We start from the raw sequence: 16,427 nt of genomic DNA, 5'->3' as shown, positions 1-16,427 counted from the left end.
GAAGAGTTCCTTGCTTAGTGGTTGATACTTCAAGTGGAAATGGAACTACAGCAAGGGAATTGGGTGTTAATAATATAGAATATGTTGGAAGAGAAATTCTACTGAGTAAGGTTGTTGAAGTTGCTATTGGAATAGGTAAAGTTGTAGATGCATTAGAATTGACAGTATACTGTGTGATGGCTGAGGCTTGAAAAGCAGCTGGAAAATCTGTTGAAGAGATGAGTTTGGAAAGGACAGAAGGACTTGCAGTGCTGTGAGGTACATCAGAAGTTTCCACTATACTTGGAAGTGAATATGCTGAATAGGTGGCATCTTCCAGTGAGTACAAGTCTGTAACAGACTGCGCTGACATATTCATCCTTGCTAAAGTGGTGTTTGTCTTCATAGTAATTTTGACTGTCACATCAATACCAGATGAATCAGTTCCTGAAGTTACATGCACAGGAGACGTCTTAGGAAATCTCTCTGTGGTAGCAAGTGGTTGAGAGATTAACAACGAAGGTTTTGTTCTGGATGTTGATTCCGTAGGTTTCACACGTATGCCTAAAAGGAAATGACACATTTCACTGTGTTTTATGGTAAAGAAAAATATCAACATCTATCTTGACACAAGTCCTATTTAAAGATTAGGAAATCATAGCATAATTTTGCTGAAAAGATAAGTTAGCAATGGTTTCAGGTTGCCTGATGGCTTTGAGGAGCTCAACTCTCAAGAAGTTTTCTAATTTTGTTTGCAAATATTTTTATTATTGCATATTTTTATTATTACTTACAACCTTGAATTTGCAGAACTTGAATTATTTGCAGAATAGTTTTGAAGTAAGAGAATTATATGGAAAATTCATTGAATCTAAAATGGCAAAATATTAGGAATTAAAAAATTATAGTTTTTATCCTCTTTTATCTTTTTGGAAGGCCGCATAACTTCATACTAGCAAAAATAAAAATGCAATTAATTCAATTGTACATTAGAAATACAGTATTAAAATGCAATTTTTATGTTAAAAGAACATAGTATCCCCAAAATAACCAAATAATGTGGTAACTTCACACAGCAGGAATTATGAAATAGGTGTCCTGAATTTATTAATGGTGGCTCACCAACTGAAAAGTCTGGACTTTTCACCATAGCAATATTTTTTCCATTTGCAATCTTCCATATGCACTTGACACATTAGTAGTTATATAGTCAAATCACAGTTGAGGTGAGTATAACATCATCACAAATACTGAATTTTGTAAAGTATTAGAGAAATAAAATAACTCAACTTTAGCTATGCCTCGTTTGAATGTAGAAGATGAATTTTGAATGACTGGAAATAGAGCCCATGTCCCAGAAGGCTCTTGAAAGAAGGATATTCTGTTAAAGCATGTGATTTAAAAGGTGATTGAAAATAAAAGCAAAATATGTCTGATTAAAACCTCAAAGGATCCATAGAATAATTTATAAGATTAGATCAATAGCATAACATATACTTACAGTCTTCTGGGTAAACACATTTAAGCGTGACCTCATCAAGGATCATGTTTTTGGGACAATATGGCAAGCATCCTTCAACCCTTTAAAATATTGTGTAGTTAATTCTAAAGCCACACTAGAAATACAAATCAATTTTAAGTTATTTCAGTTTGGAAAAATAAGATATTTGAATGATTTTCCCATCAGATTTCAGAGAACTTTCCAGTGCAATGATGAAAACATTTCTGGAGTCATTTTAAGGTGAATAAGACAATACAATTCTATTTCTAATTTTTAATCATCAATTCTTTTCACATACTGATGAGCATGACAGCTTTGGAGCATTCTGCTTCCCCACTCCAATGGAATTCAGGTGCCTATGCTGAACGGTTTCCAAGAGGACCAAAAACTTCACTTACAATACTTCTGTCTTCACTTACAATACTTCTGTCTATATTCATTTCTGATATTTCAATGAGATAAATAATATAAAGATATTTAGAATCACAGCATCATTAAAGTTGGAAAAGGCCTCTAAGATCATCTAGCCCAGCCACCCACCTACCACCAGTACTGCCCACAAAACCATGTCCCTAGGTACTACCCATGTCCTTTCCTTAAACCCCTCCATGGTGACTACATCACTTTCCCGGGTAACCTGTTCCAGTGCCTCACCACTCTTTCTTAGAAGAAATTTTTCCAAATATCCATTCTGAACCTCCCCTGATGCAACCTGAGGCCATTACCTCTTGTCCTGTCACTATCCCCTTGTTACAGAAGAAGAGGCTAACCCCCACCCCACCACAGTCTCCTTTCAGGTAGTTGTAAAGAGCAACAAAGTCTCCCCTGAGCCAAAACTGCTGTGCTAATATGGAAAAATCTAAGAATACCATGACAGAAAATTAATATTAGTAGTAATAAATATTAGTAATAATCCTAATCACGGGCTGCATATGAATAGGTAGGTAATTTGAAATTCAAAATATTAATTCTTTTTCAACATATTTTGTCTTTTTTTACTTTAATTTATTTATTTTTTATTTTTGAGACACCATTTCTTTTTGTTTGTTTATAAGAATTTTGGTTTCATAGAAGCCAGGAATCCCTGGAAACCAGAATCCTTATTACTAGGACTAAGAAACAAGCTATCATAAATAGTGTGAAATCCTTCAACATCTTAGTGTAAAATTCCACTCACTCACAGGAGAGGGCGTCACTCACCCTTTAAATTGTTCCAGGCTTTTGCCTCAGGCATACAAACTCCGTGACGATTAATTCAGTTACAGCATCATGAGATACTGGTTTCATACATGAATATGTCATAGGCATTGAAGGGAATAGCCTTCATTTCAGTTAATACATTTCTACATAGCACTGCCAGAAGTTAATCCCCTAAGCTAAATACAACCCTTTTTATTCTTACTCCTACTTCTGTCAAAAGATCACATGCAAAAGTAATACATAACATGGAGAGTAAGAGGTTTCCACAATACTTCTAAGCGTTGTTGAACTCTGGGTAAGTAAAATAAATGGATATTGCTGCTGCAGTAATTGTTGGAAAACATACAATACATAAAATAACGTAGTAGTAATACTGAGCTTAATTTGACTTACGGAGGAAGGAATTTACATGCTGTTCCTTCAGGATCACTACATGTTTTAAAGCAAGGATTAGCACAAGATTCATATCTCCATTCACACATCTTCCTGTAAGGCACAGATGCACTGAGTTCTGAAAGGGAAGAAAAAGGCATTATTTACTGACTGTTATGTCAATAAACCATAAATGTATAGTCTTTTCTATATCTTGGTAATTACAGAAAAATGTAAAAACAGAAAACTAAGAATAGAAATTCTCAGGAGCTTTTATAGGTGAGATTTCATTCATTTATGCCATTTGAATAAGTACTTCAAACAAGGTAAAAGACATCAAAACATAAAAGATAGAAAAAGCTACTCATTTTACACAGCATATTTTGTTTAAACAAAAAGAAGAGAAATTTAAAATGCTATTTGCTGTTGTTGACACAAGAGAAGTGCTCCAAAGGCAAGCAGAAGAACCCATACTTATTCATGGGGATTATGCAGAATTTACCTTCAATAGTAAGGCTACTCATATGTTTGAATTCTTCTGAATCATCGTACTTTGCCACTTTAACACCAGATGATGTGAGAATGATGAAAAAGCCTTTTTTACTGTATAGCTCAAAGGCACTGAGCCCTGGACTCCAGAGGCCTTGGTGGTGGAAGAAGGTGGCTCGTCTTTGGAAGGAGGCACTTGCCTGCCATTGCTCCAATCCAACAGTCTCATCAGCATGTACACACAGAAAGTAGTTTGGTCTCTCAGCAGACTCAAGGGAAACAAGGGAGAGAGCTTCCACAAAAGAAAAAGTAAACCATTACTTGTAAGCTTCTCAGAGAAAACCATCTGAAAGTCAGATTCAAGCTATATATTGATTATGTGGCTCCTTAAAATAGCTGTATAACAGGGAAACAAACAAACAAAACCCACAACTAACAAAGAACAGTTCTCTATAAGATAGAAACATTAGAAATGCAGAGTCTAAAGGAAATTTCATATGATCACATAATGCTGAGCTTGCCAGAGGGCTAATCAAATAAACAGTACATTCAGATTACTACTAGGCTTCAGAATCATTCATAAGTAGTCTCAGTTTTGGGGTTTTCTCAAATTGGGGCTGTTTTGCTTAGATTTGGACAAATGTCTGATATTTCAACTGTAAATTTCTTTAGTAACTAACATCACACAAATTTTGTAAAAATTTGCTTGAATTCATCTTGATATCTGGCATATTTTTACACGCAGTCATATCCAGCAATACATCAAGAATATCTGCAGCTAAATAAAGACTGAACACACTTGTCATGCTGAAAATGAAGAAAATTCTCTGAGTACCTAAGAACTTGAAAAGGGGCTGACTTTAGATTTTGTTGTTGCCTTGAATAAATCTGGAAGTACTTTTATTCTGCATGAACACTATCCTGACCTTCACAGATAAGAAAACTTGTGTACTACACATATATAATGAATATTTTACTTGTACTTCACATTGCTTAGCTAATTGGACAAGTCTGAACTGGCATTTCCATGTAATATACATTGTTTTTTAAAAATCATAATAGATCTAATTTGTACATGACAAATTGTCCAAAGCTAATCGAAACACAGTTTCAACAAATTACATTTTTTACTACAGAGAAAAATGAGAAATGAGAAAGTTTGTATTGATTTCAATGGCACAGGCTCAATCTTTGTGAAGAACAGAAAATGTATGTAGAAGAAAAAAGACTTAAACAACTGGTTGTACTAATTTTCACATTTTATGATGCACTGAAAGTCACCAAAAAGTAGAATAGATAGGGAAAAAATTATTTCACTGGAGAACAAAATATTCCTTGTTTCAAAATTGATACTTGTTTTTCAGTTTCCAGTTTTGCAATCTAATTACATTTTTCTAAAGCTAGAATTCTATTCATTTCCATTTTAAACATTTCAAAAACAGTTTTTTGAGAAGCCAGCTTTACAGCTGACAGCTGGATTTTCCAATTCTTTTCCTCCAAAGACCAGTATTCCTCCTCAAAAACAGAACACTTCATCCTTACTCCAATAACTAAAAATATCTATACAATTTTAGATTTAGAATATGCAGCAAGAATCATTCAGGTGGTTTGAAAAATAAGTGTAAACATTCACAAAAATATTGAGAAGACTTACATAAATCTTTATCTTTGAAAAGACCCGGAGTTATCATGAAACTGAAAAACACATTTCCGTTTGCTGTATTTCTAGGCATGGGAAATATCTGTCTACTGGAAATATTAGCTCCCAAAATTGTATCATTTTCTCCAGTACTTGCCATAATATATGGCCCTTCACCAAGACCTAAGGGAAAAAGAATCAAACAGAAAAATAAACAGTTCTACTTGCATAGCGTACAAAATTTGAGCCAAAATATTGCTTTACACATTCACCTTACCTGGAATCAAATACATTTTGAACTGCAACTCAGTGGCTCAAGGTGTTATGTTGAAGTTGGCCTGTATTTATGTATTTAAGGCACTCCCTTCCTTTTTGCTTGATTTCCAGAATACAACAGATACAGAGTGAGCATTAAAAAAATGTGGGTAGTTATTCTGAAAAAACAACTTGTACAAGAAAGCTATCTGGAGTGACTTTGTATAGTATTTAGCTTTTAATTTCCTTATTTCTATACTTTGGAAGATCAGAACTGCTCCTTTAATATTATTTTCCAAGACACTAAAGGTATTCTAAGATCTACAAAGCTATTAAAAAAAAAAAAAAAAAAAGGAAAGAAGGAAGGAAGGAAGGAAGGAAGGGAGGAAGGGAGGAAGGGAGGAAGGGAGGAAGGGAGGAAGGGAGGAAGGGAGGAAGGGAGGAAGGGAGGAAGGGAGGGAGGGAGGAAGGGAGGGAGGAAGGGAGGGAGGAAGGGAGGGAGGAAGGGAGGAAGGGAGGAAGGGAGGAAGGGAGGAAGGAAGGAAGGAAGGAAGGAAGGAAGGAAGGAAGGAAGGAAGGAAGGAAGGAAGGAAGGAAGGAAGGAAGGAAGGAAGGAAGGAAGGAAGGAAGGAAGGAAGGAAGGAAGGAAGGAAGGAAGGAAGGAAGGAAGGAAGGAAGGAAGGAAGGAAGGAAGGAAGGAAGGAAGGAAGGAAGGAAGGAAGGAAGGAAGGAAGGAAGGAAGGAAGGAAGGAAGGAAGGAAGGAAGGAAGGAAGGAAGGAAGGAAGGAAGGAAGGAAGGAAGGAAGGAAGGAAGGAAGGAAGGAAGGAAGGAAGGAAGGAAGGAAGGAAGGAAGGAAGGAAGGAAGGAAGGAAGGAAGGAAGGAAGGAAGGAAGGAAGGAAGGAAGGAAGGAAGGAAGGAAGGAAGGAAGGAAGGAAGGAAGGAAGGAAGGAAGGAAGGAAGGAAGGAAGAAAGAAAGAAAGAAAGAAAGAAAGAAAGAAAGAAAGAAAGAAAGAAAGAAAGAAAGAAAGAAAGAAAGAAAGAAAGAAAGAAAGAAAGAAAGAAAGAAAGAAAGAAAGAAAGGAAGGAAGGGGGGGGGGGGAGAAAAAAAAGGAAGAATAAAAAAAGATTTTAAATTATAAGAGTGTGATTGAACTTTTGGTAGCAGTCTTGCTATAGGAGTTGCCTAGTTCATTTCTTCCCACAAAACACTTGCTTCTGTTCCTCTGCTGCCCCATTTATTATGACATCCTAAGTGCTTCGGCAGTAAACTGATCGTACTGAGAAATAACCAGCTAAATTCTCCAGTCTGGTTCAGCAAACAGTCATCCAAAAGTTCATGCCAATACAGCAGTGACAACTTCAGCCAGTACTGCTGCCAGAATGCTGGTGGCCCAACCATGCCCTAGACATCCTATAAAAAAGTCCTAAAGGTATTTATGCTGGGCTGGAAAGGTCAACAGGGTTATATCCAGATATAACAGCATGAGTCCTTGTCACTATACTCCAGTTAAAGAACCAAGAGCAGCGTACTTCTAAAATCTTGCCTTGAGTGAGTAATAAACAAGATCTGTAATTTTTGTGAAGGCTTTTAATCCTTTAATCCTAGTGGGGGGGGAAAAAATGTATCGCCTTCATAGTGTAGCACAGCTCTCTCCAGTATGACTTTCAAGAGGGATATATATATATCTCATAATAATGAGATTTGGCTCCACTAGAACTTAAACACTACTTTCTGAAGAACACTGCAAGAAAATAAATACTGCTTTTATACTGAAATTATGCTGGAGCTCACATGCTTAGGAAGTTTGCAAGCTTGTCACAAAGTGACTCCTTCTTATATAAGTGACAAGTCAATTACAGTGTCTTCATCCTTAATCACTGGATGTTTACCTCTACATATTAACATATTTCCTTTCCCCGTAATTTCAGCAAAAGCAGTAATGAGCCATAACAGAGGAAGTTTTCTTAGTAGCAGACTGCTACTAAAAAAATACTAAATATTATTTATTATAATTATTATAAAGATTAAACTTAGTATCATCAGAAATTCAGTATGTCTACACAATTCATTCTTGAGAAGACTTAAGTTTTGCACCATAGACAACTAGTTCAGTGAGGAGAGAATGCAGATGTTAATAACCATGTATAACCTTGTAAGTTGTACAATGTGTTAATATTAAAATCCCTTATTGTGAGATTGCCTGTTTTTATTTACATGGGACAACGCCCAAGAAATACATGGGATATTGCACAGAAAATAAACACATTTTGATATGCGTAGCAGAACAGAATGGAAATCGTTTTGTCATTGGAAATCATATAACACAGATACAATTCAAAACACAAGATGTTTTGAATAATCTTGACATCTTATTTTTGAAAGAGTCTTAATAAAAGGAAAAGGGAACATGTGTGTGTCCTGACTGATTACTAATTGATTAATAATATGTAATTACAAAACGAAAATAATTAACAGTAATGATGGGCTTCCCAAATCATCAAACAAATAGTTCATGTTATGACAGCTCATATGCAACATCTAGTTTTCACATATTTTACCTTTTTCTGATAGGTACTGTACTGAGCCAACAAACACAGGCAATGGCAAAAAGTATTTTTCTGCAGACTCATCCTGTGGAACTCAAGAATGCAAGAGATGTGTTCATACACACTTACCTTCAGTGGTATTTTATGGCCTCTGACTAAGCAGAGGAAAAGGCTGCAAAAATAGTCAGTATAGTGACATAATGATATTAAAAAAGAAATGAATATGTGGCTAATGATATATTTGTCACCTCTCCTTTCTAATTTGATCTGAAGGTCCAGTGAGACCAAGCAATAGTGACTAAGCAATCCTACCATAGGGAATGGGAGCACAGAAATGAGATGACTGCCAACACTGCTGCATCTTACAGAGTCTCTTCTCAGCACAAGCTACAAGGAGGGTTGCTTTCTGTGTGCATCATATCATGTTTTCTCTAAGATGCCAGATGCATGGCTTTACTTACAAGAAAGATGTTAGTTTCCATACTCCCCCTGTCTCTGGACATAGAGCAGAAAGATCCAAGGAAACTTGCTTTGCTTAACATACAGAGCACACTGAACTCACATATCTAAATCAAGAATACAAAAAATCCCTTCTAACCAGCTAAAGAGAGATACTACCACAGCATACGTTTTTCATGATTAGCCAGAATTAAGCAGTATAAGAAAAGTATTGCTTGGGTTTCACTTTTTAAAAGAAAAACAAACTATATTGGGGAAAGATAAATATAGCATAGCACAGAAGAAAGATGATAGAAAGTATGTCAAAGATACCTTCCATACACTAGAATGGCTACTGTAGGAAATTATTTTTTTTTAAGTGGATGGTTATATATTTTTTTTAAGTGGATGGATATAAATGCTTTATAAATACAGATTTGTTGTTGGAATCAGGGAGTACAGATTTGTTTCTAGCACATAACTAGGTAGCATGCTAGCAGAGTTAAGGGTATTCAACAATAATAAATGCTAGGAGGAATGAAAGTAATATTATGCACTACATACCTTGATTATAATATTCACAGTCATAAGCTAAAAGAAAAAGGAAACAAGAATGTTGTTATTATAAAGTAAAACAGAAATCACTCTTATCTTCTGGGGTCAAATATACCCACTCCCTTTCTCTGGTTGGACTGTGATGTGAGGCCATCCCATGTACATACCACAGAGTGAAGGAGATCTCCAGTGAATCACCGCTCCATGCTGGCAGCACTTGTGGGCATAAGCTGCAATACTGGTACACAAACACTCGCAGTCCCCACCAAGATTGCAGTTACACGTGTCTGTATGACAGTTCTTGACAAAAGAAGTCACATCAATCTGGAAAAAAGAAGGTGGGGAGGGGCACATGACTTGATTCGTGTTGCACCATTTCCAGCAGAAAGATGCAAGGAAGGATCAACTGAAAGAATTCAACACAAAAATGTGGCATTTACTAAGATTTTGTACCTATGTTACAGACAAAAGGAAAATTTTAATCAATTCCTTTTATCAAGTAAGACTGTCCACATTCTTGCTGTTCATTGACTCTAAAGAGCATGATGAAGACAGTTATATGTTTTCATAAGGCAAATGCTGCCACCTATAGCCATCCTGTTAGCTTTGCATGAAGAACAATAAAATCAGAGCTGCAACTCTGATTATTGAGTACTTAACACAATAATTTGACTGGGGCCCTTGGTCAGGGGAAGCAAGCTTAAGCACACATCTGACATTTTACAACATACTTAGCCTTCAAATCTTCATTAGCTGAGGTACTCACTTCCCCATTCTAAAATCCCTCGAATTAAGACAGAGATGCTGACTTCTCAGGTTTAGATAGGCTATTTATTTAATGTTGAGCAAGATATCCAAAAAAAACCTGTTCTCATTCAACACATTGAATCTTTCAAACAATGTTTTTCTTCAGTTTGAATTTGTTTATAGACTCTAATCTGTCTCAGCTGTAGAGCATCCCAGTGGCACTCATCAGATTACACAAACACCGTCACAGCAACAAGGCAGCACTATCTAACACTGAGACAGCTTCTCACCTGGCAGTTGCTGGATGCTGACAGAGATAAGATGACTGTTCTGCCTTTAGTGCTTGGAGAGAGATGCCATTTTACTTTCATTCTTTTTTCTAATTTTAGAAACAGAGATACCACTGGAGTGGGGACATGAGCCATTGAAAATGGCTATAGCACCTTTGCAGAAATTACTAAACAGCACAGTAGCTTCAGATTTCATCCTTTCTTCCATCTGCAGCACCTTATCATGACAATCTGGGAGACTCGGACTGAAGCTCCTTTTGAGTTCAAGAGCTATGGAAATTTTTCTTTTCATTCTTCAGCTGCTGAATTCAATGCTCATCTGAGTACTGCAGTCCGTAAGTCCTTTCCAGCCAGGGATGCAAAATTGTGTCCCTCTTAAAACTGGATTTTCCAGCCTGGGCTGAACTCTGAGGCTCAAAGTCCCAGGGCAGGAGCTTGTCTCGATGTACAAGAGCATCCTACACCACCCACACAGCAGGAGGGATTCTGCAAGAGTGCTGCTCTAACCACTACAAGACCCACCCCTACACCTTCTATTACTCCTAGCCTACCAGAGTCCAGCTGTGCTTATTTTACTGCTTTATTGTGTTTTGTGGTGTTTTTTTTTTGTAATTTTTATTTTTTCCCCTTGGCACCTGCTTGTGTAGGGAGTAGCCAGACAGGTATCTTTGAGAGGTCACTGCACCTCTCAATGGTAGAAGAGCAGTATTTTCACAAGTTCATGAATAGGTTGTAAAAATACCTGGAAGATATCCAGGTATTTACAGGCTATCTCAAGATGGATATGTGTGTATGAAAATAACTAAAAATGAATTAAAAGTCTTCTTTTGCACCTGACATGAATTTCTTGATATTAGTGTGCTAAATTCTCGGCATAATACCTGAAAATTTTAATAGGTAAGATAAAGAATGGAATGGAAAACATCTTCCTTTGAGTTATTGTAATATAGCTCCTTAAAAACTCACAAAAGTTCATTTTTATTTATTACTTTCCACTTTGAAAATACACTCATCACTGTGTTCTCAGGCACATGCTCAAAAAATTCTTTACATAGTAACCAAAGTCAACATCAATAAATCTCCTGGGTTAAGCTACTGCAACCTCCTCTTCAGGCAAATTCCTGACCATGTTAATATGAAACTTCAGTCCTGAAAGTCAGGAGATTCAGCTGCGACATCTACGAATCTCATTTAGTGTTGATATTCATGAAGAAAACAGGAGAATGAAGCAAAATATCATAGTGGTTCTTGCTTGCACATGTGTTAAGAAGCGCCTCCAATAACTGAATACCTTTGGGAGGCTCAAACCAGAAAGAGACATAGATACACGGAGCACATATTGCACTGGTAAAGGGTGGACTCCAAAGGGAAAAAGATTCCCACACGAATTATTGTTGTCCCTGTCTTGTCTAGGCTGAGCTTAAGGACAGACTTGTAACTCAAGTTCCATGCTCAGCCAGGTAAGGAGTAGACACACTGTGTTGCAGAGTTTTGATCCAAAGCTAATAATAAGATGTTGGCCTTTTTAAAAAAAATACTGTATCTCTGAAGTTGAAATCTCACTTTCTCACAGTTCTTTATGTATTTTGCAGGACAGTCATCTAAATAAAACAATTTTAGATAAGCTGGAGACACGCTACATGAATGCTTACTTTAAAAATCCACAATATACACAAAAACCTTAAAAATCACATTACCTATATAAATCAAAAATATAAACAAAACCAAAAGAGAACAGAACTCTGATTATCCCGTCTACTAACTCATGACTCCCAGTTACCGCTATAATATTTAGGCTCCACTTCTGAAAGGAACAAGGAGCTCTGCACAAACACAGCCCACACACACAGTTGCAGGGCTCTTCTTACTGTTCTCTATGGCACTCAGACAGAGAGGAATGGCAAGAAGAAATTAATTGTTGGAATTTTAATATTTTCCTACATGAGAGCAAAACTGTCTTATTTAATAAACTTACCACATTGCGACAAGGTGCGAAAACATCACTGTACAAAATAGAGCATTCCTTTTTGGCATAAGGGAACTTGCTCTGATGTACCTCGCATGGTCTTAGTGTTTCATTTGGGCTCTTGCACTCAAAAGCAAACAAAAACGACACAGTCATTTTATAAAAAGATGCATTTGCCATGGGTTCAAGTACACTATATTCATAATACAATTCAATACTTGCGTACTGCAAAAACTAGAATAATGTTTACATGCTATTTTCTTTATCTTCCCCTTTCCCTGATCTGTTTTTATAATTGAAAACATTTGCACAAAACAGAATCTTTGTGTTTTGTTCTGAAGTACTAAAATGTTCCTGCTGTCTGCTCAGCACATTAAGACAAAATGTTTTCTTTGTGACACATTATAATCATTACCAGAGCAACCAACTGTAACATCACAAACAAATACATGGTCCAAATCCATCCCTGGTGGTTTTGTACTGACTTTAAATGGAGGCACACTACAGATGGCTGTAGCCCTGTAAGTTCAAATAAAGCAGTTGTAGGAAGAGAGCAACACATAAAAAATGAGTCAAAGTTCATCGTGATAACTCAAAAGTGTCTGAGATATAATTCCCTCTCTTTAAGTCTCTCTTCAAGAAGAAAAACAAGTGGATAGAAAAATATAACCAAATGGCACTTAGCTCTAAGAACATAATTTCAACCAAAAGCATACTCCCTTGCTACAACAGAGGAGCTCAGGAGGCAGCAGTGAGAGACCCACACACAGCATTGGGTTACTCTGATGATGCTGTGTGGGGATGTGCTCCTGGCAGCAAGAAACCCTGCACTCATCCCATTTCTCACTGTGCCAATGGCAGCATATTCCCCAGCAGCTGAGTTGTCAGGTTCTATGCCGACAAGTACCAATTATGCTTTTCCAGTGTTTACCATGCAGAAAAGATGACCAAGATACATCTCTGCAAGGGCCAGAGGTCCTTTCTGAAAAGTGCCCTAACAACCTACTGTGAAGGCAGATTCAGTGCCAAGCCTGGCTAAGTACAGGCTGCCTGCTAGGCCAACACTGAATTCAGGCCCTCAGTGTTCTGGCAGCCTTGGGGACAGGAAGATTACATGAGGTTTTACAAAAATGTGTGGCTACAAAGAGCAAGTGCAAGTCTGGGTTGCTTAAGCAAAGGTTGTAACATCCTCAAAGTTCATTGTAGGATTCAAGGTGTGCAAACACTGCACAAGAAGCCACTGATCTGAAAATTTAAAGTAATACATTATGGGATAGAAAGCAGAAAGAGAACCCCAAGATTTTTACAGAATAAAATCAAAAGCATTCCTGTTACACTTGCTTCTACAAGTATGCTTTTTAAAGGGAAGTGTATGAACAGAGCTCATCTCTGGGACCCTTCCTCATACCCTGCCAACACTGGCTCTGGTCACAAAGACAACATTTCCAGTCCTCTGTTAAGTGATAGGAGACCACAACTCTTTCTGTCCTTTTGAGGCCAAACCTAGTCCTTCTACGATCCTACAGAACATTCAAGAGTATTGCTTTTGTTCTCTTTTATTGATAATATTACACTTCATATAAAGTATTTATGTACTTGATGTACCACCTTCTAGATGAGCAGGAGAACTACAAGCACATCTCTTTTGCTTGCTCACACAACTTAAACATTTTATGAAGTGTAGAATAGATCCAAAAAGGGGAGATTGAGAGAGATAAACCTAAAAGGCTTTCTTCGAAAGCAGAAGTGATATCGTATTCTTTCATGAGGTTAGAGATATTGGTTCAATTTCCTGCTCTGAGTAAGGGAGAGAACAGATTAAAAACTGTGTCTTTCAGATATCCCAATGAAATGTTTTGCAAATACTGATTTATTAGCAAGTTCATGAGGCAATAAGATCTTTCTTCTTCTTAGCACATATGAATAAAATAATTCTTGTGTTTTACAAAACCCGGTTGCAGTATCCACACTACAGCTTCCTCCCTCCTCTGAAATCTACTTTCCACTATGGATTATGCCTGATGCTTTTTCAAGCTAAGTTTTATAATTTCCTCAGCTTATCTTCTGTAGACTGATGAATTTTAACTACTTGCTGCACAGAAAGTCCCTCATGCACTTGCATGTAAGCAGGCAGCCTCATGGGGCTGATGACCATCTTTTTTTCTCCAGTGTTCAGATCCTGTTTACTTTCAATATCCCTATGCTTCCAAGATCAGACAAATGACAATTGATTTTAAAACTGGACTGATCCTATATGTCAAAAGCAAACTAAATTTTGGGTGGTTCTGCATGGAGCCAAAGGCTGAAGTTGGCAATTCTCATAGGTTCCTTTTAACTGAGAATATTCTATGATTCTACAAAATCTGTAGAAAATTGAAATCCAGACAGCTATAATAACTATTTTATTTAGGGATCAGTGTATTTTTACCTGAAAATATTGGATGGTTTCATCTAAATTTAGTATATGTTTGTTACAGACATAAAAGTTCTAATATGTATGATGACTCAGAATTCAGAAAATCCCTATATTTCATATACTCGTACTGTATTCATTTATAAATTAGAATTATTGGCTTTTTATTTTAATTTTTTACTGGACATAGGACTTACCTGTCCTAACACCCAGCTGTCTCCAAATACCTGTGCATTCCTCACCTCCATGTTGTTTGAAGTAGTCAGGTCGTTTGAAGTGTATTTGTCAAAATTTCCGCACAAACCTGCCAATTTACCCTAAATGAGAAAAAGGATGTATTTTTTACATATCCTACTAGTAATAATCAGTTTGGACTACAATATTCTTAAGCTGAAGAAGGTGAATGAAACTCTGTGTCTGTGCCCACATATGCAACTTGTAGACGTAAGCCCCCTGCTTATTATTCTGTAAAACAGAATAAAAGATATATTTGTTCTTTATCTATATTGATGGCTGATAAATCAGCAAAGTAAGTATTTTCTGCCCATAGGGACAAAAGCCTACAATGATGTTGCTTTAAAATGAGAGCAAATGGTTACTGAAACATTGTCATTGACTCCAAAATATCTGATTTATAATTTTTTTCTAGCATGAAGCCCTTTCATTTTCATTTCTTTTACAGAAAAGAGCTTCCTCTCAATTCATGAAATCACTGCAGTGGTGAAGCAGGGATGTAATTACTGAATTTGCCTATAAAGTTACTACATCAGGACCCAGAGACTGAGTCACAGATGCACAACGGCAGATGTTGATGTAGAGAATGAATAAAGAGCAACTGGCAAGAGAAAGAGCCTCATATTCTTCCCTGCATCATGCCCTTAACACTGTCACAGTATACTTATGTGGTGTAAATGTCAGTTCTTGTCTAGATCCTTTCCTGTATCTCCTTTCTTTTTTTTGTTTTTTCTTTTTAATTTATACTCAAGAAACATCAACTGCTCATCTCAGCAGCCTCATCTGCAACTCAGGGTTCAGTTCTACCGTTAGCCTAATACAACCTGTGTTGTGTTACCAGCCCTCTTCTACACTGAGAGCAATGTATTTACTGCAGATTCATTACTACTGTTCTCAGAAACTGAGAAAATATGTGAGGTAACTCAAATCTAATCCTCTTTCCCCACTCCTTAACATAGAGTCAAAGTTCAGTCACTGTACACCTTCACGGTTACAATGTGTGGAGCAATAAACACACACATAGGAACTACCCCTTTCCCTTTAGGACTCCAGTCACTAGATCACATTCTCAGTCATCTTGCCAGGAAAATGCTAGCAGCTGTTGAATCGCTGTATCGTTAGGAAAGCTAGTCAAGAAGAAAAGGTAATCACAGCAATTACTGAAGATATCACACTAACGACACTGAGAACTACATAATATGTCAGGTTTTTATTTTGGCTCACCTTCCATTGAGGTCCAACTTTAACATGCATCATGGTTTTCTTATCCCACAGAATTGTAATATCCAGTTCCGGAAAGTGTATCACAGTATAATATCCAGCCACCCAAAGCTGATACTTAGATTTGTTTTCCTGTCCCCTCAAGGTACTCTGGCCAAAAAAAAAATATATATATTCATTAAAACCTAGTAAAGTAATTCTACCACAGTGTACAGCCAATTGGTAATATAAAGTGTATACAAAAGCATGCTTTATCTGCACTGTATAACTGAATTAATACTATTACTAGAAATGTTTAATCCTGTCTTTTGGATCATTCAGGTTTACTTTGATTACGTACTTCGGTTTAACTTTCAAAACAAAATGTTGAAAAACAAATCTCAGCACGGTTTGACTCCCTGAGGTTCTAGATCAGTCTTCTTTGTATGACAAAAAAGAACTTGAAGAAAACAGTGAAAAAAACACTATTTTTTCCTGGGAGTTGATGCTTTATCCAGGCCCAGGCACTTACACTGCATCAACACAGACTGGGAGATATTTTCCAAAAATATGTTCCTTTACAGTCATAACTTCAGAATA

At 36.8% G+C, this 16,427-nt stretch overlaps 1 protein-coding gene across 2 annotated transcripts in view; it reads right to left on the bottom strand.

Moving 5' to 3' along the window:
* The window catches only part of OTOGL (otogelin like), an 83,763-nt gene that overhangs the window by 23,994 nt on the left and 43,342 nt on the right, over window positions 1–16,427 (bottom strand). Inside the window, exons 1-10 of one of the 2 annotated variants that reach the window (XR_014942672.1) lie at window positions 15,852–15,972; window positions 14,591–14,710; window positions 11,990–12,106; window positions 9,145–9,301; window positions 8,987–9,013; window positions 5,196–5,363; window positions 3,555–3,833; window positions 3,074–3,191; window positions 1,481–1,560; window positions 283–543 (exon numbers count right to left, since the gene is read on the bottom strand). Coding sequence is in view for 1 of the 2 variants with exons in the window: in XM_085537683.1 (XP_085393809.1) it covers window positions 283–543; window positions 1,481–1,560; window positions 3,074–3,191; window positions 3,555–3,833; window positions 5,196–5,363; window positions 8,987–9,013; window positions 9,145–9,301; window positions 11,990–12,106; window positions 14,591–14,710; window positions 15,852–15,998 (1,474 nt within the window). In the remaining variant the exon portion in view is untranslated. Of the gene's footprint in view, window positions 1–282; window positions 544–1,480; window positions 1,561–3,073; window positions 3,192–3,554; window positions 3,834–5,195; window positions 5,364–8,986; window positions 9,014–9,144; window positions 9,302–11,989; window positions 12,107–14,590; window positions 14,711–15,851; window positions 15,999–16,427 lie in introns of those variants that run through there. The other variant, XM_085537683.1, reaches the window with a different exon arrangement.

Source organism: Coturnix japonica, chromosome 1, assembly GCF_054131305.1.
Source record: "Coturnix japonica strain WE chromosome 1, WE-NBRP24, whole genome shotgun sequence".
NCBI lineage: Eukaryota > Metazoa > Chordata > Aves > Galliformes > Phasianidae > Coturnix > Coturnix japonica.
Note: the sequence above shows the minus strand (reverse complement) of the source record. Positions and strands in the feature narration are given on the sequence as shown.